This window comes from Eleutherodactylus coqui, chromosome 11, assembly GCF_035609145.1.
Source record: "Eleutherodactylus coqui strain aEleCoq1 chromosome 11, aEleCoq1.hap1, whole genome shotgun sequence".
Classification (NCBI taxonomy): Eukaryota; Metazoa; Chordata; class Amphibia; order Anura; family Eleutherodactylidae; genus Eleutherodactylus; species Eleutherodactylus coqui.
The window spans coordinates 110,896,986-110,920,806 of NC_089847.1; the positions used below are offsets into that span (position 1 = coordinate 110,896,986).

Consider the following 23,821-nt stretch of genomic DNA (forward strand, 5'->3'; position numbering starts at 1 on the left):
CCATGGCCTCCATAGAAGTCAATGGGGAGGACACAAACGCGCGCATAATACGCAAAGAGATGTGTAATGCGCTGGAAAAAGAACACATCTGGAACTCATTAGCCATTTTAAGCGGTGCATCTTGTGTGACACTTGATAGTACAGTAAGGCTGGGGTCACACGGGTCGTATTCTCGGCGGAAATCTCGCAGTTTTGCCGTAGGGAAAAACCACAAGATTTCCGCTGGTAAAGCGCAGCTTCAAAACCCGCAGCACTCAGCTGCAGGTTTTGGAGCGGCTTCACTGCATTCTTTTCTGTTGCGGCCCGCTCTTCCATAAAGGAGAGCGCGACCGCAGCAGAAAAAAAAATAATGGACATGCTGCGTCCCGGGAATCTGCGCCACAGCGGCGGCTTTGCAACAACTGATTTGCCGCCCCGTGTGGACGGGATTTTTGACAAATCTCGTCCACGTGGCTGGCCAATCCTGGGATTTGTCGCAGTGAAATTCTGCACGGAATTTCTGCGGCAAATCTGCTCCATGTGAACCCAGCCTAAAATATGCCGATGCACACGCATAAAAGCGTAGTTCGTTTCGCAAAAACGCAACGCTGAGACTTACGCAAATGTGCATACACCCATGTGAAGGAGCCCTAAGCAATATTGATGAGTGGGCTTCCTTTATTGACGTCTGTATTCTTTATTCAGTCAATGCAGCAAATCTCGTGCTTGTACAGAATCCAACATAAAACCTTTTTTTTCTTTAACTGGATCATTGTGAAGTTTCTGCTTAATATTACAGTTGCAGAAGAGGAGGAAGCGTGCGCATTAAAAGCTTCACAGTTACAAGCTGTGAGATCCCCCCCTCCCGCAGCACATGGGTGATGTGACAGGATTGCTGTAGCGTTGTCATTCTCTCTTCAGCCACTGCTAATTTGTAACGTTTCTGGCATTGTTAGACAATGCCATGTACCAATTGTAGACCTATTGTCTCCGTCTGTGCCAGATCTTCCTTTGAAGTAGCACTCAGGTCACTGCCATTCATCTGAGAGTGCCGATCACAAGCAACGCAGGTGCCTGTACTATTATTTTACATCAAATAGCAGAAAACAAATACTATCTCCGAACTCCGTAACACCTTTCTTTAGGCAGGTTCAGACTCATTAGCTAATGTATGCACGCCCACTCAACACGCCTGACGTTGATGGCACTAATAACATCTGGGTAGCAGATCACATCAAGATAAAGGAGCATTTTAAAAATGAAACCAAGAAAATAGGTGATCGTTGGCATACCTCCAATCTCATTCACATAAGTCTTAGCATTCTAGAAGACAGGCTAATAGAAACAGGGTTTGGTATTTTATAGAAAGTGCTGGATGTCTACAATAGCTAGCCATAGACTTTGGATTACTCCGGACAGAGTTGGAAAGGGGACTTTACGCCAACTTATTTCGCAGCGCTTTCAGGTCAATTATTTATTACCCCCCCAGCAAGCTGTGTACTCATTTTACCGACCTCAGAAGGATGGAAGGCTGAGTCAACCTTGAGCCAGCTACCTGAACAAGGCGGGGATTGAACTTGCAACCTTCAGGTTGTTAGCGAGAGCTTAGGGTTGCATAGTGCTGCCTTAACACTCTGCGCCACACGAGGATGAAATTGAGCAAAAGACATGGGCATAAACTTGGGATAAACCTGGCCATAAGTGTAGTATGAAACTGGGTAGAAGGTAAAGCTTCCCATAGACGTACGATGAAATTAGTCATAGATGTAGGACAAAATGGTCGTAGACTTGGGATAATGCCAACTGTAGATGTAAGATGAAACCAGTCCTGATTATCCCTTTAACTTACGCATTCTGCTCATATGAGCGTGAAGATTATTTTAATAGTGTAGGAGGATATAATCGACTGCCAGATGTGCATACTAGCAAAATTGATCAAATATAACGCTGCCCCCTAGACCTCACTACCAGAGGATGGATGGATCAGAGGGAATGTGGAAAAATTCACTTCATATTCATCTATTTGCCTTAGAGTAAAAGATTTTCAATGGATTCTATTATATTTTGCAGTTTATAGCAGATCCCTGTGAAGATTTTATTGTTTTTGCCTCCGTGTATTTCTACCCATAGAGACTCCACGTGTTCATCGCCTCACATGTATTTTCTCACAGCGTGGGCTTTAAACAGGACTTTAGACTAAAGGAAAACCCTGTCCCTTTTCAGGCTTGCATGATCCCTTTTGAACGAACTGTAACCCTATAAGTTAACCGCCAAGTCATGGCTTTCATCCAACTATATCTCAGTTATTCCTAATATGTCATACTTCTCCTCAGACATTACTACTTCCAGTTTATCAACTTGATTAGTCAGACATTGCATTAGTCACCATGCAGTTTAGAGGTTTTTGGTTGTTTTTATTTTGTGTCCTTATTATCTGTACTAACCCCTCCTACTGTTCTATCCCCATTTTCACTACTTAGTTCCATATCACTGTCTACATAATCTTCCCCTCTATTTCTCTGGTTGTTTTCCTGGGCTCTACTTTAAACAATCCTGAAGACTTCTAGCCATGTTCTCTCCAAGCACAGCTTCAGGATCTCCATTGAGATGCAGCCCATCCCTATGGTAGAACCTGTAGCCAAAAGCAAAAATGGCCCAGTTCTGCAGGAAGCCTAATCCATCATCCCTACACCAGTTCTTAAGTCACTTGTTTACCTCTCTAACCTCTTGCTGCCTTTTTGCTGTGGCACGTGATACTGGTCGTATTTCAGAAAATACTACTTTAGAGGTCCCTCTCGTAACCTTATATCCTAGGTCCATGAAATAGTTTTTAAAGACTTTCCACATATCTTTATCTTTGCCATTTGTGCCAGTGTGCATCATGACTAGAGATGAGCGAGCATACTCGCTAAGGACAAATACTCGAGCGAGTATTGCCTTTTGCGAGTACCTACCTGCTCGTCTCAAAAGATTCGGGTGCCGGCGGGGAGCGGCAGGGGAGAGCAGGGAGGAACGGTGGGGAGATCTCTCTCTCTCCCCCCTGCTCACTCCCGCAACTCACCGCTCACCCCCACCGGCACCCGAATCTTTTGAGACGAGCGGGCAGGTACTCGCAAAAGGCAATACTCGCGCGAGTATTTGCCCTTAGCGAGTACGCTCGCTCATTTATAATCATGGCCAATGGGTCTTCACCAGCACCCTCCTAGTAATCTGTCAACCCAATCTATGATGTGTTGAACTCAAGCACCAACAGGACAACGCATTGTTCGATGAGCCTGATTTTCATGACAGATTGCCCTGTCTATCCCCCTAATAGAGTCTTCCACTACGAGGACCTGTTTAGCCTGCCCTGCACTCCTCTTCCCCTTCTTCCTGGAGCAGATATTCCCTTGGCAGTCAGAAGATATATCATTCTGCAACAATTCTAACTCCGAATCGACGTTCCCTTCATCTGCCAACTTTGCTAACTTTCTGGGGTATACCAGAGCAGGACTAACTTCCTTGGCACCCTTTCCTCTACCTCACCTTCAGTCTGTCACCCAGGTAGCTGTCTTATCATTCTGCACTTCCTAGATACCATCCACCCCCACATCTGCCCTACCAAGTGACTGCTCAGTGAGCATCAAGCTCATTTCCATGTTGTCAGTGGATCTTAGTATTGCAAGCTGCTCATTCCAAACTCACAATGTGTACTGATCTCATACAGCAGTATGCACCCTCACACGACTATTCAAGGGCTGCATACACGGCACAAGATGGACTCTGCATTATCAATCACGAAGGAACTTTGCAGAATCTACAAATGATTTAAAGTGGGAGATTTACTTTTAGATTTGTTTTCATTTTGCTTAATTTTGCTTCACAGTTGCTTACATTGAGGAGAGGGTCCTACAGAGGGTTATAATGAAAACTCTGAAAGGAAATCACTGGAGCAAGATGAAACTTGGCTTGTTGGAAACAGGCCAGATGGACACTTGGTGCTTGCCTTGCAAAGATCTGACCAGCAGTTTTGGAGAGTACTTGGATAAAAAACACACAAGGCTAAAGAGAATTTACATAGGTTATGTCCAAGAGCATTTGTATGGAAATTAGATGCTCAAATTCTATGTCATAAGAGTATCTTAATCTTGGTTATACTCCCAAGATGTCTCACTGACATTACTATTTGACAAGACATGTTCCTCTCTTCAGGCCCCCTTGGTGTTGCTGGCATTACCAGGATATAATTATTCCCTGTGAAGTAGAAATAGGAAGGACTAGTTAATGGTAGAGATTTTGCAACATGCTGGAAAATGTCATTGTTCAATTATTAGTGTTTCTGATCTCCTGCATTTCTAATATACAGTATTTTAACATTTGTACTATTTTAATTTGTTTTTAATACATTTTAACGGGTTATTATAAGATTTGTTTTTTATATTTAAAAAAATCAGAAGAGATTAGGTAGTAAAGAAGCGAAAGGGGGGAGAGAGCAATAAAAAGTGGGTAGCAGGCTGGGGGTTAAGTATCAAAGAGTCTGACTGGACCATAAAAGCTCTGATTGAAGAGCAATATTTTAAGACCAGGAACCCCTATTAGGTCAGAACCCCCAGCACTAGGGACTGAGTTCTTGGTATTTGTACAGCGCCAGCTTATTCTTTCAGGTAATTTTTCTTTCAGCGCTTTCAGGTAATTTTTATTTATTACCCCCCCAACCAAGCTTGGTACTCATGTTATCGAACTCGGAAGGATGGACAGCTGAGTCAACCTTGAACTGGCTACCTGAACCAAGCGGGGACTGAACTCGCAACCTTCAAGTTGTGAGCGAGAGCTTAGGACTGCATTCCTGTTGCCTTAACATTCTGCACCACACGGGGCTCTGTTAACGGTGACAAAACACCCAAAATTAACAGGTTTTCCACCCCTCCGTGCCTTGCAGTTGCAACAACTCAACAATGAAGTCTAGTGGTGTTATATTTAGAGGATATAGAAACCTTTTGTTTATGAACAATCCATACATGCATACCTTACTAAGGTCCTTCAGAAAAAAATTATGCGCTTGAGTTTTCCTTCTCATACATATAGAAAGCCTCATACTTGATTTGCAGGCTATCCTTTATTCAAGTTTCAGGCTGGGTGTGTTCCCAGCACTGATCAACTGGTCTCTATCATGAAGGGCAGAAGCTCAGCTCCACCTCCCTTCTCTTTCAGAGGCTGTGTAGCATAACCACACCTACTTCATACTACACAATTATCTCTCCACCTGCTCTCTGAGTAGCTGCTGCTGGTTCCTCTTCACTGCTAAGTGCAGAAAATCACGTGGAGTGAATTGCAGCCCTCTGTAATAGTAGTTTTCTCTGCTTTCTATCCTCCTGGTCTTCTCCACCATCCCCTGGCACTGTCATACAATTGTAAGAGCTCAGTGGAAAAAGAGTGAATGCATAGTCACAACAGGGAAGCAGGCTAGGGGAGGACTCGGTCAGTTTATTCTGACTGACAGAACTTCAGTTGTGTAGTGTTTTGGAAAAAAATACAAGCGTAGAAATCAAGCAAGCAGACATTTTTTATTAAAAACCAACCACAAAACATCTTCATTTAAAAAAAAAAATGTTGATTTTTTAAAAAAATGAAATGGTTTTCCAAGATGCAGAGAGAGGCTGCAACTGCCAAAAAAGAAAGGCAATAGATTTTATATTGTCTCTGTGGATAGCTAGTAGAGACCGTAACATCCTGCAAGTATGCTCTGTAGTCAGTCTACATAGGCAAAATCCATTGCTGCTTATAATATTTATAACTGATAGGCATCAACTCCACCCTTTGTATTATTTAAGTTACCTCTACTTTATTTTGTATACTATGTTGGCAGAAGTATTGGCACACAGATAAAAGGTGATGAAATTCAACATTATTCACGTTTCTCAATACAATGTTGGGTCGCCTTTGGCCTCAATGACCGCAGTAACCCTCCTAGTCATGCTTTCCACCAAATTCTGATAGGTGTGTGGAAAGATTTGCCTCCACTCCTCGAGGAAAGCTTCAGATAGTGATGCTGGGGATGATGAGTGTGTTTGGCAAATGACATACTAGTTCATCCCAAAGATGCTCGATGAAATTGAGATCCAGACTTTGGGCTGGCCAATGAAATATAAAGGCATTCTGCTCATCAAACGAAACCTCAACTCTGCGAGCTGTATGACATGGTGCTTAGTCATGTTGGTAGAGACATGGACCTGTAGCAAAGTATTGCCACAGGGTGAGTAATACCACAGTGTCCAGAATGTATCTCTACCCATTAGCGTTGAGGGTGGACTACACTAAAACCAATCGTCCTAGACCTTCCCAACAGAAACACCCTCATAACATAACAGAATCTCCCCCAAACTTCACTGTTAGTACAATGCAGTCAAATATAAATCACTGTCCACACCCAAGTGTGGCCATCCGATTGGAAGATTGTGTACTCTGATTCATCTGTCCACAACACTTGCTTCCACCCATTCACAGTCCAAGAATGATGCTCTAAGCACCATCTCAGATGCCTCTGTGCATTCACTGCTGTGATGTTGGGCTTGTGTGCTGCTGCTCGTCCATTATACCCTTTGTATGCAGTTCCCCATGGATGGCTCTGGTGTTAATGGATGTTCCGGTGGCCTGTGAGACCTCCTGAGTGAGTGTTTCAGCAGATTATGTGTGTGATGCCTTCACAGCTCATACAAAGCTTTGTTGTTCACATTCGGTCTCCCCAAACGTGGCTGCACCGCGCACATACCAGATGTTTCCCCCTTTTCCCAATAACACTGCCAACAGTGGACTTTGGTAGATCCAAAAGCATTGCAATGTCCCATGCTGATTGGTTGCTCAGGTGACATCCTACCATCATACCCCGGTGGAAATCTGTCAACGCTACACCTGGTGGCATCTTGATGGTTTCTGTACTGGGATATGCCTGTGTGATCCTCTCCTTTTATACCTAATGCTCACAATTCCAATTTACACATCTCCTTTCATCTAACAACACAGGAACGGTAAGGGTCCCAATACTTTTCTCAACATCGTGTAAGTTAGTCCCACTCATAAAAACTATCACGTTAATTATCTCTTACGGAATATGGAATGAGTGCTACCTAGTCCTTTTAAAGCTGTGTTGACTAGCTACTGCCAGAAATACCAATTCCTCAAATCATGTAAAATATTAAAAGTCCTTGTAACGTTCCCACTGCTGTTACTCTGCAGACACACGTTGATAGCAAAGACAAGTGTTTTCCTATTTTAAAATTAAACCGAAGGTCTTAAAAGCAATTTTTATGTGCAATTAATAAAAATCTATAAATTATTAATCCAGAAGAAACACATCAATAATTGATTGCAAGCTGTAAGCACACATCAGGGACTGGTAAGTAATTTTAGCAGTAAGTGCCTGTCTGCCTTGCTGCGCTAGCACACTGGCCGAGCAGCATGTTCCAACTCTTTATATCTGCAGAGTGCCTGGTAAGTTTTCCATGCTGGACAATGCTTTGAAACTTGTGTAATCACCAGGAACATAGCATTGGTTTCTAAGTATTGTTTCATGGTTTTTTTTCAAGATTTTGGTAAAATTGCGGATGTCCTTACCTCTTAAATCAAAAATATTACCTTAGTGCTTGAGCCAAATGTCGTAGTTCATTGCATTATATATGCTTGATAACGACCAATAGTTGCCACCGTTGACTTGTCCATAAAGGTCAACACCCATGGTTTCAAACATGAATGGTTCCTACTTCCTGTCTCCACTTGTGTCTAAAGCTGGCCAAACAGATGTTCCACCTGACCTCACCATGCACATACACGCTTAACCAAGTCAAGGTTGCTTGTGTTCTGAATGGCAGAGATGGCGTAAGCCGCTGCCAGATACCTGACAGTGGCTTATCTGGCTATGGAACAAAATCATCCAGGTAGTTGAAATCTAACAGCCAATCCTGCTTTCCCCAGACATCTGCTGTCGGTGGAACTTGGGAGAGCCCAATACTCATTATATGGTTGGCTCGTTCTCCGAAAACCGGTGGATTCGGCCAATGTTATTCTTAAGAGTATGGCTACCTTAAATGTCATGTTAGTTGCAGCATTTTTGTAGCTGTGACAGTATAGTCATGAACTAATTAGCCCTGGATTTAAAGAGGTTGTCCCGCGAAAGCAAGTGGGGTTCAGCACTTCTGTATGGCCATATTAATGCACTTTGTAATGTACATCGTGCATTAATTATGAGCCATACAGAAGTTATTCACTTATCTGTTCCGTTGCTGGCGTCCTCGTCTCCATGGAGCCGTCTAATTTCAGCGTCTAATCGCCCGATTAGACGCGCTTGCGCAGTCCGGTCTTCTCCCTTCTGAATGGGGCCGCTCGTGCCGGAGAGCTGCTCCTCGTAGCTCCGCCCCATCACGTGTGCCGATTCCAGCCAATCAGGAGGCTGGAATCGGCAATGGACCGCACAGAAGACCTGCGGTCCACCGTGGGTGAAGATCCCGGCGGCCATCTTCGCAAGGTAAGTAAGAAGTCACCGGAGCGCGGGGATTCGGGTAAGTACTATCCGTTTTGTTTTTTTTAAACCCCTGCATCGGGTTTGTCTCGCGCCGAACGGGGGGGCTATTGAAAAAAAAAAAACCCGTTTCGGCGCGGGACAACCCCTTTAATGAACTATGGGCGTAAGGAGCCCTTTAATGGTTCTCTAAAGTAGATCTGCCAGGGCTCCTATATTAGGACCGCTTAGGATAGAAGGAAAGATGAAGAATTTGAGGATATAATATAGTCTATAATTTTATTCAGTATTTTCATGTAAACTGTTTAAGTGCTGTCAGAACTCAATAAAGAAAGCCTATGAGTCCTGCTTTTTCCCCAATCACACAGAGTGATTGACAGTTATCCGTGTGGGCGAGGGGAAGCACATGGGATGTCTGTGTCTTCATAGAACAGAGCAGTACGGATTTTGTGTGCATGAGTACAAGTTCCATGCACACTGCCCAGCCTTGTTCATAATGTTCTCCCCTATATTTGCTCCACCATCATTGTCCCAATCTATATATTTGTGTATATCTGTTTTATGTGGTTATTGTGTAGAACTACGCAGCATTGTCTGCATTTTACATTACTATATATGTCTTTTTTTTCTCCTGATTGTTCTGTTACACCCTATATCTGCTCACCATTCCACAGTACATGTCCTATTTGTACTGACTTAAAGGGTTTTTCCCACCACTTATCCCTTTCCAATCCAATTTTGGATTCAGAGTTTCCTAAAAGGCTTTCTCTTTTTGCTGTTATACAACGGTGCCATCTGCTGGCTAAAGCAAGTGTGTGTGCACCAGAGAGACTCCGACAGCGGAGTGGCTGGCAATAGACGGTAAGAATACCCTGTCGGACATCTGACATTGGAGCTGTACAAGTTTCAATCAAAATGTAGGAAGAAGTCAGACAGTGGATTGGAAAGGGTTAAATTTAAAAAAAAAACTCTGAATGTTTTAAAATAAAGAAAATGGTAATAATCTCCTTACTGAGTCCTGCCAACATTTCTCTCCGGTCTCTGTAATCCTACTCCTTGCTGACATGGATAAGTGACTGCTGCAGTTATTCATTGTCTTCCTAGTCCCTGTCATCACAGATGTAATAACTGCAGTCAGTGATTGGCTGCAGCGATCATATGTCCATGACAGTCGGAAGTACACACAGGGGTGAGGAACCTGGGAAGTGTCGAATGGGAGCATCAGGCATCAATAAGGGGAGTATTACTACTTTTATTACTTAAAAAAAAACATTTAGAAAGCTTTAAAGTGGCCAGACAACCCCCCTTATCATAATTGGTTTGAAGTCTATTATGGGTTGACAATTGTACCACATAATTTAATTTAATTAAAAAAAAAAACTCTTAGCGTTTTGTTAAAATGACTTCAAATGTATTACACATTGAAACCATTGTTTAAGCAAGATTTGTTTTTTATGTTTCTCAGTAATGTAGTTAAATAATGTGGAAACCTTTTGTGCATGAAAAATCAATACACACACTATCTTATTTTGTCCCTACAGGAAAACATGATGCATTTATCTGGGTTTTTTTACACTGAGTTTTCCTTTTCATGCATTTAGTTTGCAAGCTCTCTTATATTCAAGTTTCTGTCTTGGGGTCTTCCCAAGCACTGATCAGCAGGCCTCTCTCCTGAATGTGCACAAGCTAAGCTCCCATTCCCATCTCCTCTTTCAGAGCGTGTGTAGCATAACCACGCCCACTTAATACTACACAGCTATCTCTCCATCTTCTCTCTGAGTAGCTGCTGGTCCATCCCTAATCACTGCTAAGAGCAGAAAATGTGGCGTGAACAGTAATAGTAGCTTTCTCTGCTCTCTGTCATCCTGATTTTCTCCACCATCTCCTGGTACTGTAATACAGCCCTCTATAATAGCTTAGTGGAGTGAATGCACGTTCACAACAAGGAGGGCTGGCTAGGGAAGAAGCTATCAGTTCACTCTGACTGAGAGAACTTACTAAGTTTTTAATCCTTCAGAGCCTTGGAAAACCATATAAGCACATAAAACAAACAATCAGAAAACCAACTACAAAAAGTCTTCATTTCCAAGAACACATTGATTAAAAGAAAAGTGAAAAGTTGTACCTAGCCTTTAAGTACACTGGGAAATTGCAAGTCCCTTCTTTTTTCATGCTCTAGTCTCCACTCACACATGAGGCGGCAGATTGTGTGTTTTATAGACTAGATTTATTTCTGGCTATTTCCCTGCTCATTGATAAGACACAGATTTATCCCACAAACACTAATTACATTCTCCTCACTGTGTACTTTGTTTGCTTGTTTTACAGAATAAAGCAATTATTGCACGTGTGAGGAACTTGTCAGATACGGTAGTTGGCCTTGAATCATTTATCGGCTCAGAGAGGGAATCCAATCCATTATACAAAGACTATCATGGTGAGTTCAATTGTCTATAGACATGGGGAACATCGGAGGAGCTTCTATGGAGTACATTAATGCTACCTTTTATGGCCCTTTTTGGAGGCAAGTGTCTGGGGTAATCTTGCGCAGAGGCAAATGTCAGAATACAAATCCCAAGTCTCACTTAAAGGATTTTTTATAACAGCAAATAAGGCATTGGTCACTCTTAAGGACACATCATATGAAGGCATGGAGAGTTGAAGGACATCATCTGCTTTGTCGGCAGTAATACTAAATGTCATAGTAGCCTTGAGTACCAATCATTTATTCCTATGAGTGCAAATGATTTGTATCTTCAAATCTTGGTTAGTGCAATCCAAAATTGCGGTCTACCCTGAAGCTCAAGTTGGCCATAGACCTACAGATAATGTAGCTGGTGGTGTGTCTATAGCAGTGCTCCTCAACTCCAGTCCTCAAGTTCCTCAACAGGTCATGTTTTTTGGATTTCCTTAGTATTTCACAGATGATGCAATTATTATCAGTGATTCAGAGATAGCCACAGGTGGTGTTACTATAGTATATCCCAAAAACATGACCTGTTGGGGGTGCCTGAGGATTGGAGATTCGGAAACACTGGTCTATGGTAACGAATGGATGATTGACCATAATTGAAGACAGACTGTTCCTTGGGCTTTAGGTTTTTTCTCAGTCTGTAGTCATTGTCATTACCTTGGTAGCATTTCACACTATTGGTTCCTTTAACTTTCGGTACAGTCAGTGACATGTTACATAGTAATGTATTGACCAAACTAGCAAAAATATCCATCCACTTGGGACTAAATGTTTGTGCACACGGCCATCGCTCAACTAAAGTTAGCAATACGCATAAGATACCATAGCTGTTGGCAAAATACTTGTTTGGCTGACCACTATCTTTCTTGACTCATGGCCTCCCCGAAAATATTGCTTTTGGAATTCGAGATGACCAATGTTGCCATCAGCGAATTGATATGTTTATTATTAGTTTTTTCTCACATGTAAAGAATCTACATTTGCTATGTTAATCTAATGATTTCTGAAAATATGTGACCGGTCCAATGCGAGTGCAACATGTGAATGTGAAGATTTCCTTCGAGCCACTCTGACTACCTTAACAAGGGCACTGAATATTGTATGCTCTAGGAAAATGATGACACTTTATGGCTATGCAGGAGAGATATAGGTAATAGAGAATGTGATTCCCCTGTCACTTCCATGTTCTATCTGTCCCTTGCAGTTGCTATCAGCAGAACATAAATGTCAGAAAGTGATGAGCTGATTGTTCGCTCCTACTCGATTTAGGGTTGTCTCACACGAGCCTATGCTGCGTAGAGTTTTTCCGCACAGTACCAATCTCCCAATAGACTTTCAATTGCGCCACACACATAAGCCTTACAGCATGTTCTATTTTGGCGCATATATTCGCCAATGGAATGGGATACACCTCCCAAAAGAGATGCTTTAGAGCATGCTTAAAGCTCTGGATATTGGGGATTAACCTGATTGCCCAGGGTAATGCATTCCAGAGAACTGGGCAGCTTGAGGAAAGTCTTGGAGACAGGAGTGTGAGACTCAGATTATGAATCATATAAGGCGTCTTTTAGATGGCACGATTGTCGGTTTCACAAGCAAACGAGGTGGTAACGTCATCATCAGGTCGTTCACTCTGGTGCAGCCTGTTTAGATGGGCAGATTCATCGTTGGCTCATTCAACCAGAATCGTTCAGTATCGTTCAGTGTTGTACATTCGCTATGTGATCAGCGTTGAATCGGAACGACAAGTGAACGAGCCAGCGATGATTCTCATTCATCGTTCAGTCATTGGCTCGCGTTCAGACTGAATGATTCTCCTTCACTTTTCGTTCTTTTGAACGGTAATCGTTCCATCTAAAAGCACCCTTAGTCTGAAGACATTAGCAGAACCGAGAGCATCGGTAGGGTGGTAGACAGAGAAGATGGAAGAGCTGTAGGGCGGTACACCACTGTGTAGAGCTTTATGGGTGAGTCATAAGTTGATTGGCACAGGGTGGAGGCAATGGTGTAGCAGTTGGACAAAAAGATATGCTTGGCTACTCCAGAGTAGATTGGAGAGATTAGTAAGGCACACGTCAGTTAGTTGTGAGTTACAATAGTCAAGACAAAAATTAATCGCGGTAACAATGGGAATATTTGCTGTTTCCACAGGAAGAAAAAAAGCAAATACTTCCAGCACAGTTGGGAGGGAGGGGATTTGTATGGCTCTGTTAATCACATTACTATCCTTTCCCTGTGAGGGATATAGTAAAAAGGTTGAAGAATCCACTGATAGAATGATATTGAAGACAAAGTGTAAATATAGTTTATAGGTCATCAATAGCCGATCAACTGGAATCCACTTCTCGAAACCTCAACCAATCAGCTGTTCCCGGTGTTCGCTGTTTCGGCAAAGTGTTCAAAGTGGAAGCAGATCACTCCTATACCTATTCTGGTAATTGCAGACACGGCTCCCATTAACATCAGAGCTGTGCCTGCCTAAATGTCCTAGCTGTGCCTAATCTGTGTGTTTGCTGGTGACAGTGGGCGCCAGAAGAGTTGAACGGTCGGGGTCCCAAGCACCAAACTCCAGCTGATCAGCAATCCTGAGGATAGGTCATCAATTAAAAAAAAGTCTAGAAAACCTCATTTAAGTATAATGTAAAGTGGCTCCAGTGTGAAGCTAGGCCAAGACAGGCATTCAATAGTGCCTGGTATAATTTGTCCTAAACCTAATAAACAAACAATTGGGGTCATGATTTTGTATTATTATTAGGGTGAAGAACGTCTTGCCAGGAGCCTAGAAGACTGCAGGCCCCATGAATGGATTTCTCCTATCATACCCCATAGGCTTCTAGAATAAATCTTGTCCACATTTCCTGCTTGTTAATCTTTAGAAATGTCCCCCACCCCTTAAGTAAAGTGCATTAAAGCACCAAAAAGGGAACACGGAATTTCCTTGCATGTTGTCAAGTCAGATTAGCAAGGCCCGTCTCAAGCAGATGTACATCTCAATAGGCAGGCTTTGGGGAATTCATAGGCTGAAGAGGCTTGGCAGTCATCTGACCAGCCAGTCGAAGTTGTCATGAAATCAATAGTTTTAAACTGGGAAGCTCGGTAGTCAGAGATTGGGGAAAACATTTAATATAGCTGCTCATACTCAATTATTTATACATCTACTAAAAGAAAAATGACAGAGAAGTTCAAGCCGAAGAGGGTAGTGGCCAGCGAGGTGTCAAGTCTCCTGCTCCTATGTGCTCTTTACCAAGTATACTGATCAGGAATAGTGATAACTACAGTTGACCTTAGATTAACTGTACTGGCAAACTGAAATACTTATTCCTTATAATGGAGGTGTCTCTGCGGATTACCGTTCCCATGTTATAATCCTGGTTCAAATTGTAATTGTAAGACCAATATTTTTTAGAATTTATTAAATGATTATGGGAACGTATAATCTTAAAATATTATTTTTAAAGGCATTCTTCAGGACTGCGAAATTGAAGGGCATCTTAGTATGGGCCATCAATATCCGATCCATGGGGGTCCATCTCTCAACACTAGAGATCAGCTAGTATACTCGCTAAAGGCAATTGCTCAAGCGAGCATTGCCTTTAGCGAGTACCTGCCCGCTCGAGACGAAAGTTTGGGGTGCCGGCGGCGGGGGAGCGGTGAGTAGCGGCAGTCAGCAGGAGGGAGCGGAGGGGAGAGAGAGATCTCCCCTCCGTTCTGCCCCGCTCTCCCCCGCATCTCCCTGCCCGCCGCCGGCACCCGAACCCTTTGTCTCTAGTGGGCAGGTACTCGCTAAGGGCAATGCTCGCTCGAGCAATTGCCTTTAGCGAGTATACTCGCTCATCTCTACTCAACACCACCGATGATCAAATGACTTAAAGGGGAAGTGGTGCTTTAGCGACTTCCGCTTCCCCTTATTGTTTGTTCATAGTCACACCCTCTGTACTTTTAGCAGTGGTTGTCATTGGTATTACAGCTAAGAGCAGCTCATGCATATTTAATTGAGCACCCCGACACCTTCAAGGATAGTGCATAAGTTTTGTAGTTCCAAAAGACCCCTTTCACCCCTTCTAGGCACGCACCATGAATATACAGCATGCATGTTTGGTGTTTGTGTATGGAGCGGGCTTGTGAGCCCCACTGCATACACGGCGGGTGTCCGCCATTGATCGCGGCCATTAACCACTTAAATGTCATCATCAATTCTGACAGTGGCATTTAAATGTCTTGATCAGCAGTCGCAGGGTCCCAAACTGCCCCGCTGCGATAAGATCACAGAGACTGTCTGGGGGTCATGGCAGCCAGGGCCCTTCTGAAAGCCCCAAGGGCTGCCATGAACAATCATCTATCAAGATGTGCCTATGCCAGGTACATAATACGAGTGATCAAGTGATCACAAGTGGAACTTCTCTATGGGAACTAAAGAATGTGAAAATAAGTTAAATAAAGTTGTTGTTTTTTATGGTATAATTATCAGAAATATTGAAAGTAAAAAAAAAAACTTTTCCCAGTTGTCACATTAAATAATAAAAATAAAGTGGTATGACTGCTTCTATAAAAGTCCACAGTATTAAAATATCACCTTATTAACCCAGCACAGTGATCGCCATCGGAATGCAATGCCAGAATTGTGCTTTTTTTTTTTGTTTCCCCCATCTCCTCGAAAAAAAAAAATGAGTAAAAAGTGATCAAGAAGTTATATGTAGAGATGAGGTATTTTTTTTTTTCAATAGCCCCCCCGTTCGGCGCGAGACAAACCCGATGCAGGTGTTGAAAAAAAAAGCGGGTAGTACTTACCCGAATCCCCGCGCTCCGGTGACTTCTTACTTACCTTGCGAAGATGGCCGCCGGGATCTTCACCCTCGGTGGACCGCAGGTCTTCTGTGCGGTCCATTGCCGATTCCAGCCTCCTGATTGGCTGGAATCGGCACACGTGACGGGGCGGAGCTACGAGGAGCGGCTCTCCAGCACGAGCAGCCCCATTCAACACGGAGAAGACCGGACTGCGCAAGCACGTCTAATCGGGCGATTAGACGCTGAAATTAGACGGCACCATGGAGACGGGGACGCCAGCAACGGAGCAGGTAAGTGAATAACTTCTGTATGGCTCATAATTAATGCACGATGTACATTACAAAGTGCATTAATATGGCCATACAGAAGTGTATACCCCAACTTTGTTTCGCGGGACAACCCCTTTAAAAAAAACTACATGAATTTGGTATCACCGTAATCGTACTGACCTGCAGAATAACAAAAACCCTATTATTTTACTGCACCGTGAGGGTCGTAAAAAGAAACAGCCACCCCCAGATGGTGCGATTGCGTTTTTGTTTTCTTTTGCCCCACTTAGAAATCTTTTTATGTTTTTAATACATTATATGGTACTTTAAAAATACCACTGAAAAACACAACTCTTCCCGCAAAAGCATAAGCCCTCCTGTAGCTATGTCACTGGAAGAATTTTTAAAAGTTATGATTTTTTTGAAAGTGAGAAGGAGAAAGAAAATGTGATTAAAAGTAAATAAATAAAGGGCTGCAGCAGGAAGGGGGTTAAAACTGTATAGATTTTTTTTTTGTTTGAGTGGCTATTTTATGAGTATTAGTTTTCACATCGATCACAAATTCACGCAATATGCAAGCATGACTTGCTTTCTGCATCTTACCTTTGTGGGATAAGGGCAAGCGGAGTAAAAGGTTGAACATTTCATTGTGGCTCTGTTGTATGCCTGGAGGCCTAGATAGGTCAGGACAGTTAGGGTGGCTTTACACGGGGCAACTGTTGGTCACATAAGCTCCTAGAAGTCATCCCAAGACTTATCATTCCAGGAGCGATTAGTCATTCAATGAACGGAGGACGAGCCCGCTGGAGATTTCTTGTGGACACCCACATCCATTCAGTATGAATAGGCAGTCACTTAAAGATGAACGACTGCCTGTTCATACTGAGCCAGAACTCGCTCACTAGTTGCTTAGTTTAAGTGAGCTAAAACAAAGCGACTACTGAGCGATTTCCTGCTCAGTACCCTGTTGGGTCCCGTGTTTAAAGTGGACAACTATCACCGAAACCCTTATATGTATAGCATATACAGAAGTTGGGCTCTTTCTGTAGTTCTTCTGCTACTCCCTTTACTCTGAGGAAGGGTCTGTACGCCTGGAGGCTGTAGTAATCGGTGGGTTAACCGGAGATAAAGAAACAAGCAAAAGCCCACAAAGGGTAGGATCTTCTTAAACAAGTGATGGCAGCAAGGTAACGGCTGATGTGCTCACCTTTAGTGGTGGTCCAGTAGGTACAACAGCTCGTTCACTTTAAACAGGTGGGTGCTCTAAGATCTGGATATCAATGGAAACGCCTACAGACAGTTCAAGGAACCAACCAGAGAATTGACATCTCATAGGACTCAGCTTCCATGAAAAGTATGGCAGGCATTGTGAAATTCTTCTGATGATACTTTCTTAAAACTTATGAACGTGTTTCAGGGCACCTTGGCCCCTTGGTCCACTCTGGCCTATAGATTTGTTCCTTTCGAGGATAAGGAAAGCAGAATCCCCTGGCTTAATGAGTCTGTCTTATGACAAAACCAAACCATGCCAAATGGACCTCATTGGAAATAGTGAGGTCCGTTCGGTTTTCGTTCAGCTGTCCAGCATTTTACTGGAAGACACAGCACTGCATGCAGCGCTTTTTCTTCTGGTGTTTTGTGCCGGATATGCGACGGGACCAGAGTACGGAGGTTCCAGCTCAGATGTGACCCCAGTCTTAGAGTACCTGAGGGATCATAGATCCCAATATAGCAAAAATGCAATCCCTCCCAATTCTATTACTCTTTTTCTGCTGTTATACAACAGCGCTATATGCTGGCTAAAGCCAGTACTGCATGAGGTGATACGATGGATAGGCTCCGACAGCAGAGAGGCTGGCAATATATAGTAAGAGAACCCCGATGGGCGTCTTCCAACATAGGAGCTGTACAGCCTTAAATCATAATGTCTTCAGAGGTCAGACAGTGGATTGGAAAGGGTTAAAGGGAACCTGTTACCAGGTTGATGCTGCTTGAGCCTTGGGCGGCATAACCCTGGGATAGATATGCCCATTCGGCACATACTTGTAATGTTCTTACGAGAGCTCTGAGTCACATAGGCGAGCCGCGCCAGGCTCCCCTACACACAGCATTAAAGAGTGAAAGCTCTCTCCTAATATACAAACCAGCAGAGGAGCGGTCAGTCTCGACATGGGTGGGGAGTCCCAACTTCACACGCCTCTTTGACTCCTAGTTCCATCGCAGGTGAGCTCTGAGTCAAACTTCTAAGTATGTTTGGTTTTTTTCTGCAACGCAGCGGCATTTCAGAATAAGACTGCATTTTCACGATTGATAACAAGTTGCACCTGAAATTCTCTGGCTCGATTCGCATCGCAGACAAACACCCCATTCAAGACACATTGTAACTCATGAATTGTACAAAAGTAGGACCTGCTTATATTTTCCCATTAGAGCGAGAGGAAAGACGCTTGTGTAAAATTAGCCCACTGGCTCAGAAAATCAAGTAACTTCTGTGCATTTGCATGAAGCACGAAACGTGTGCTATTTTCTTGGCAACATAAATACGGCCTAAAACGTACATGGCCCGAATGGGCGTATCTGTCCGGGTTCAGGCAGCATGAATGAGGTGACAGGTTCACTTTAAGTCTAGTGGCTACAGTTTGGATGTCGCCAATATACACTAAATGAGGTACTGTTTAGGAAAAGTTATATGGAAAAAGTCCTGGGGGTATTAGTGGATTGTAGACTTAACTGGAGAAATCAATGCCAATCAGCTGCTGCAAAAGCTAATAAAGTCTTGGGATGCATTAAAAGAGGTATGGGGGCGAAGGACGAGACCATTATCCTCCCACTATATAAGGCACTTGTCAGGCCTCACATGGAATACTGCGCACAGTTCTGGTCACCGGTGCTCAGGAAAGAGGTTGCCGCGCTTGAGGGGTCCAAAGAAGGGCAACTAAACTAATAAACAGAATGACGGGACTGGAATACCCAGAGAGGCTATCCAAATTGGGATTATTTACCCTGGAAAAAAGACGGCTAAGGGGCGACCAAATAACTATGCATAAATACATGAGGGGACAATACAAGGATCTCTCCCATGATCTGTTTATACCCAGGACAGCGATAGTAACGAGAGGGCATCCTCTACATCTAGAAGAAAGCAGGTTTCATTACCAACACAGGAGGGGGTTCTTTACTGTAAGAGCAGTGAGACTGTGGAACTCTTTCCCCCAGGAAGTTGTGATGACAAAATCCATAGAGGAGTTTAAGAGGGGACTAGATGCCTTTCTAGAGCGCTATGATATTACAAGGTATAGCCATTAAATAACCAGCAGGGTGGTTGATCCGGGTCTTGGAGGTAGGTAGGAACTCAAACGTTGATCCAGGGATTATTCTGACTGCCATTATGAAGTCGGGAAGGCATTTCTTTCCTCCAAATGAGCTAAATTGGCTTCTGCCTCGTTGGGGAATTTTTGCCTTCCTCTGGATCAACAAAGAAGTTGGGAGGTGGGGGGGTGACGGGTGAACTTGATGGACATTGTCTTCATTTGGCCCAACATACTATGTTCCAGTTGTAGAGTGTAGAGCATTCCGTAATGTTATCAACATGCGTTTCATAAAAAATTGCCCCGTATTCATTATAAATAGGTTTTATATGGGAGACTGATGCTAATGGGGTTTTTATATTTACTTAGATTTTTATATTTGCTTCTTACAATATTCATTTTCATCCATTTTTGTGTTTCAGCTGTTTTCTTCTGTAGTGCGCTGCTACAGACTCACAGAAGCAGAGCTGTGTCGACTTGAATATTCTTAACATTCTCTGCTTCCCACGTAAAATGAATTAATATGGCCTCTCCGGTGACAGACATGTGGCCGCTCTCCAGAATGTTTTTATTTGTTATTTCAGTGGTCTACAGAGCTTTCAGTCCCCGAACAAAATACAATATGTCTACCAGCGACTCCTTTATTTTGTGTATTGTGGAGGCTGCAGAAATTTGACTCTTTGCCAGTTTCCAGATTTGGCATTCCCAGTTCATAAATGAGGATGCCTGATGGATGGCGAGGGAAGCGAGAGAGAAAAAGATGGCATTTTACTGATGTAACATTCGGCAGTATCCTCCTTACAAGTTGCCTTCCTGTAAATCTGCCTGAGAAACGGAAAATTTGGAGAACCGTATAATATTTTTCTGCTTCAGTCCCCTCAGCCTTTTTAAGGAGCCTTTCCCCCTTTAAGGGGTTTTCGAGAAAATACTATTTATGACCTTTTCTCGGGATAGGTCATCAAGAGAGTTGAGCGAACGTACTCTGCCGAGCTCGATGCTCGTTCGAGTTTTAGCGTACTCGATGGTGCTCGTTACTCGAACGAGCATCACATCATGTTCGAGAGAGAGAGAGAGAGAAAAAAAATAGCTCGGGACCCGGCATCCCACACACAAAAATGCTCGAGTCTCCCATTGTAGTCAATGGGGTTCGTTACTTGAGTAGAGCTCTAGAATTTTCCGAAAAGCTCGACTCGAATAACGCGGACCCGAGCATTCGGGTGCTCGCTCATCTCTAGTCATCAATAGTTGATCGTCTGGGGTCTACATGTCAATCAGTTGTTCGAGCATCCGCCATAGATGTCAGAACACCGTATACAGAGTGAAAGCAGATCGCTCCGACATGTGTTGTGGCCGGCGCTGGTAATTGCAGGCAGACCTCCCGTTGAAATCCATGAGAGCTGTGCCTGCAGTTACCAGCACCGGCCACTATACAGGGGCCAGAGCGATCTGCTTCCACTCGAACGCTGTGTCGTGGCGCTGATTGAGCTCTCCGCATTGATTAACTTTTGGTGATCGTTCTTGAGGATAGGTTCATCAATAGTAAATGCCCGAGAAACCCCTTTAACGTCTTTATTTAAAATGCTGCCAGATTGGATGGAAAGAATAGTCCTACTTTTCATCAGAATAACTGCTACCATGATGGGACTCCAATGGACTACATTGTAAGTCACAGGAGTCCGTTGGGCACTAGCGGTTTCGGCTTTACAAAGGGTCTGGCATTGTGTCATGAGTTCCATTTTAAACAGAAGCCACAACACGGTTGTGAATGGAGCCTTAGTTACTTTAACCCTTTCCAATCCACTGTCTGACGTCTGAAGACATTATGATTTAAGGCTGTACAGCTCCGATGTTGGAAGACGTCCGTCGGTGTTCTCTTACTGTATATTGCCAGCCTCTCTACTGTCGGAGCCTATCCAACGTGTCACCTCATGCAGTATTGGCTTTCGCTAGCAGATAGCGTCATTGTATAACAGCAGAAAAAGAGTAAGCCCCCTAGGAAAACCAGAATACAAACTGGATTGGAAAGGGTTAAATGTAACTTTAGGGAAACCAGTTGACAATTAATAAGGCGGCCATTATAGTTTCAACAGGGGCTTACATCCAGTTTTTCCACAGTCCTAAATAGAAAAGCTTCCTTAGTTGTCGACTAAGGAAGAGGAATGAGAACGGACGCTGACCCGCTGCTCCCTTTCAGACCTTCCATGCACTAGTGTTGTTCTATCCTTGTGTCGTACGTTAAAAAAAATAGGCGATACACGGAGAGCGTATGGCCCCATATTCTCCGGTGAGGTTTCACACACTACCGAGTTTTTTCACGCAGACATGGACTGTGCAAAAAAATTCATTGCATGTCCTATTCTTGTCTGTATCACTGACGCGAATTCGGACATGCAAATGAATGTGAAGGAGCAGGCTATCCATGAATCGGATGATGTGTGTTGTGACCAGATCTCTCTGGCGCAACTCGTACATACGGCAGTTGTGTCGGTAGCCCAAGATTGTGAAAATGTATTTTTCTATCAGGTTTCTATGACAATGGCCATTAGAAGTCAGTGGGGAGCCATTACAAAGTAGGTGACAGCAATTCCATCATGACTTCCATTTTAAAGGGGTTATTCGAGATTATATTATTGATGACGACTTTTCCTCGGGATAAGTCATCCGTATCGGATCAGTGGGGATATGATTCCTGGCACTTCCGCCAATCACAGCTCTCTACACCATGTAGTGGTTTAGAATGGTACTGCAAGCTCAGTCCCTATTTAGTTGATGCTCGATGATGGCTATGCTCAGCTGAAACCTCACATCTGCACTTGTGCAATAAAAAGAGTGGGATTGAAGTGGCACTGGATTGCTGACTCTCCTTTTCGGTTCGTTTGCTATGTATAGAGTTGTGCTAGCTCCACCGCATAGTGGTGTGCTGCACACCACTGTTTTGAAAATGATGATGGCATTATTCAGTCAGCTTTCACTTCCTTTTCTAAAAAGAGGGTCTGCATCAACGAAGCCATATATTGTGAGAAATAATATTCCCTTTATTGTAAGTTACTGAGAACATTATGTTTTATTCACTGAATGGCCACCTAATTATCGACACCCATCTAGTAGCGCTCCGGACCTCCTTTGGCCTTCAGACCCTCAGCAGTATATCATGGCATAGATTCCACAAGTGTTAAAATCGTTCTGCACGAATATTGACCCATATGGACAGGAAGCTTCTGGGATACTAACATGCTGTGATCACCTGACAGGAAGGGGTCATCGATCCATGCTGCTTATGCCAAATTTTGACCTTCCCATCAACATCGTGCAACAGAAATGTAGACTCATCTGACCACGTGATGGTTTTCCACTGCTAAATGATCTAATTTTTGCACTCTTTTGCCCACTGGAGTCTCGACTTTCTATCTCTCTTAGACATCAATGGCGCTGGATCTGGTGGTCTGCTGTTTTGGACCATCTGTGTTAAGGAACGATGAGTTGCTGCATTCGCACATGTTAGTTGGAGCGCCAACGCTGTATTCTGTTGCAAGTTGCTTTGTGCACCTCCTGGTCATCAGAATCGGCTCTCACCCATTTTGTTGAGAAGTTTATGCCTTCAGGATCCCCTTTCACTGGATGTTTTTTCTTGATCGCCCCATGCTTAGTATACTCTTCACACCGCTGCACCAGAAGACCCCACAAGGTTGGCCGTGTAGGAAATCCTGGTCCCGGTAGTCTAGCACCGATGACCATTTCTCATTGGAAGTCGCTCAGATCAATGGATTTACCCATCTAACGTGGATTCACACTGAAATTGATCCACGGAAAACTTGCTCTGTTGATTCTGTGCTGCGCTCCGGGGTCACGGGTCTAATTTCCAGGGAAGCTCTAGTTGTGAAAAGGCGAAAGTCTCTAATGAAGTGGCCATTCGTTGTATATTATCATTAGGTTGATCTTACACGACCGTCGGATTCTGCGACGAATTACACAGTTGCACTCATATTAGCGTATCGATATTGCTTAATCCGCTCACGGAAAATAGAACGCAGCATGTTCTATTCTACTGCAGAGATCCGCGACATAGAGCTCATAGTTCTCTATGGGCATGGATAAACCCGTTGTTGGTATCCACTTTATCGCTAAGCGGCGACGCGGGGAATATAAGCAAATAAAGGTCTACTGCACATGACCGCCTATGTGAGTACCATTCGCCGACGTAGGCCGGGTCATAGCCGGGCTCACAGCTGGAATCCGCTGCAGGCCTCCGCAAGCGGATTCCACTTATGGCCATAAGACTTGTCATTCAGGAGTTTGGGAAAGCTGTGTGACAATCCCTTCAGTTTTTTTAATGGCTGCCATATCACTGAACCTTATCAGAAAGACCACTGTCTATGAAATAGCAGAATCTATCCTCTATGAAATGGATGTTCACGCTTTGCAGCAATGTCACTATTGCAAAGTTTTTAGAATAAAGCAAACTTAGTGCATAGCTAGAATATAAAGTGACTAATTAAAAACCTATAGTGTATAATAT

The 23,821-nt window shown here is 43.5% G+C and overlaps 1 protein-coding gene across 1 annotated transcript in view; it reads left to right on the top strand.

The window, feature by feature from the left end:
• ELP4 (elongator acetyltransferase complex subunit 4) overlaps positions 1-23,821 on the top strand; it is a 291,372-nt gene that overhangs the window by 159,680 nt on the left and 107,871 nt on the right. Inside the window, exon 8 of the mRNA XM_066583239.1 lies at positions 10,799-10,907. Within this exon, the coding sequence (XP_066439336.1) occupies positions 10,799-10,907 (109 nt within the window). The remainder of the gene's footprint in view (positions 1-10,798; positions 10,908-23,821) is intronic.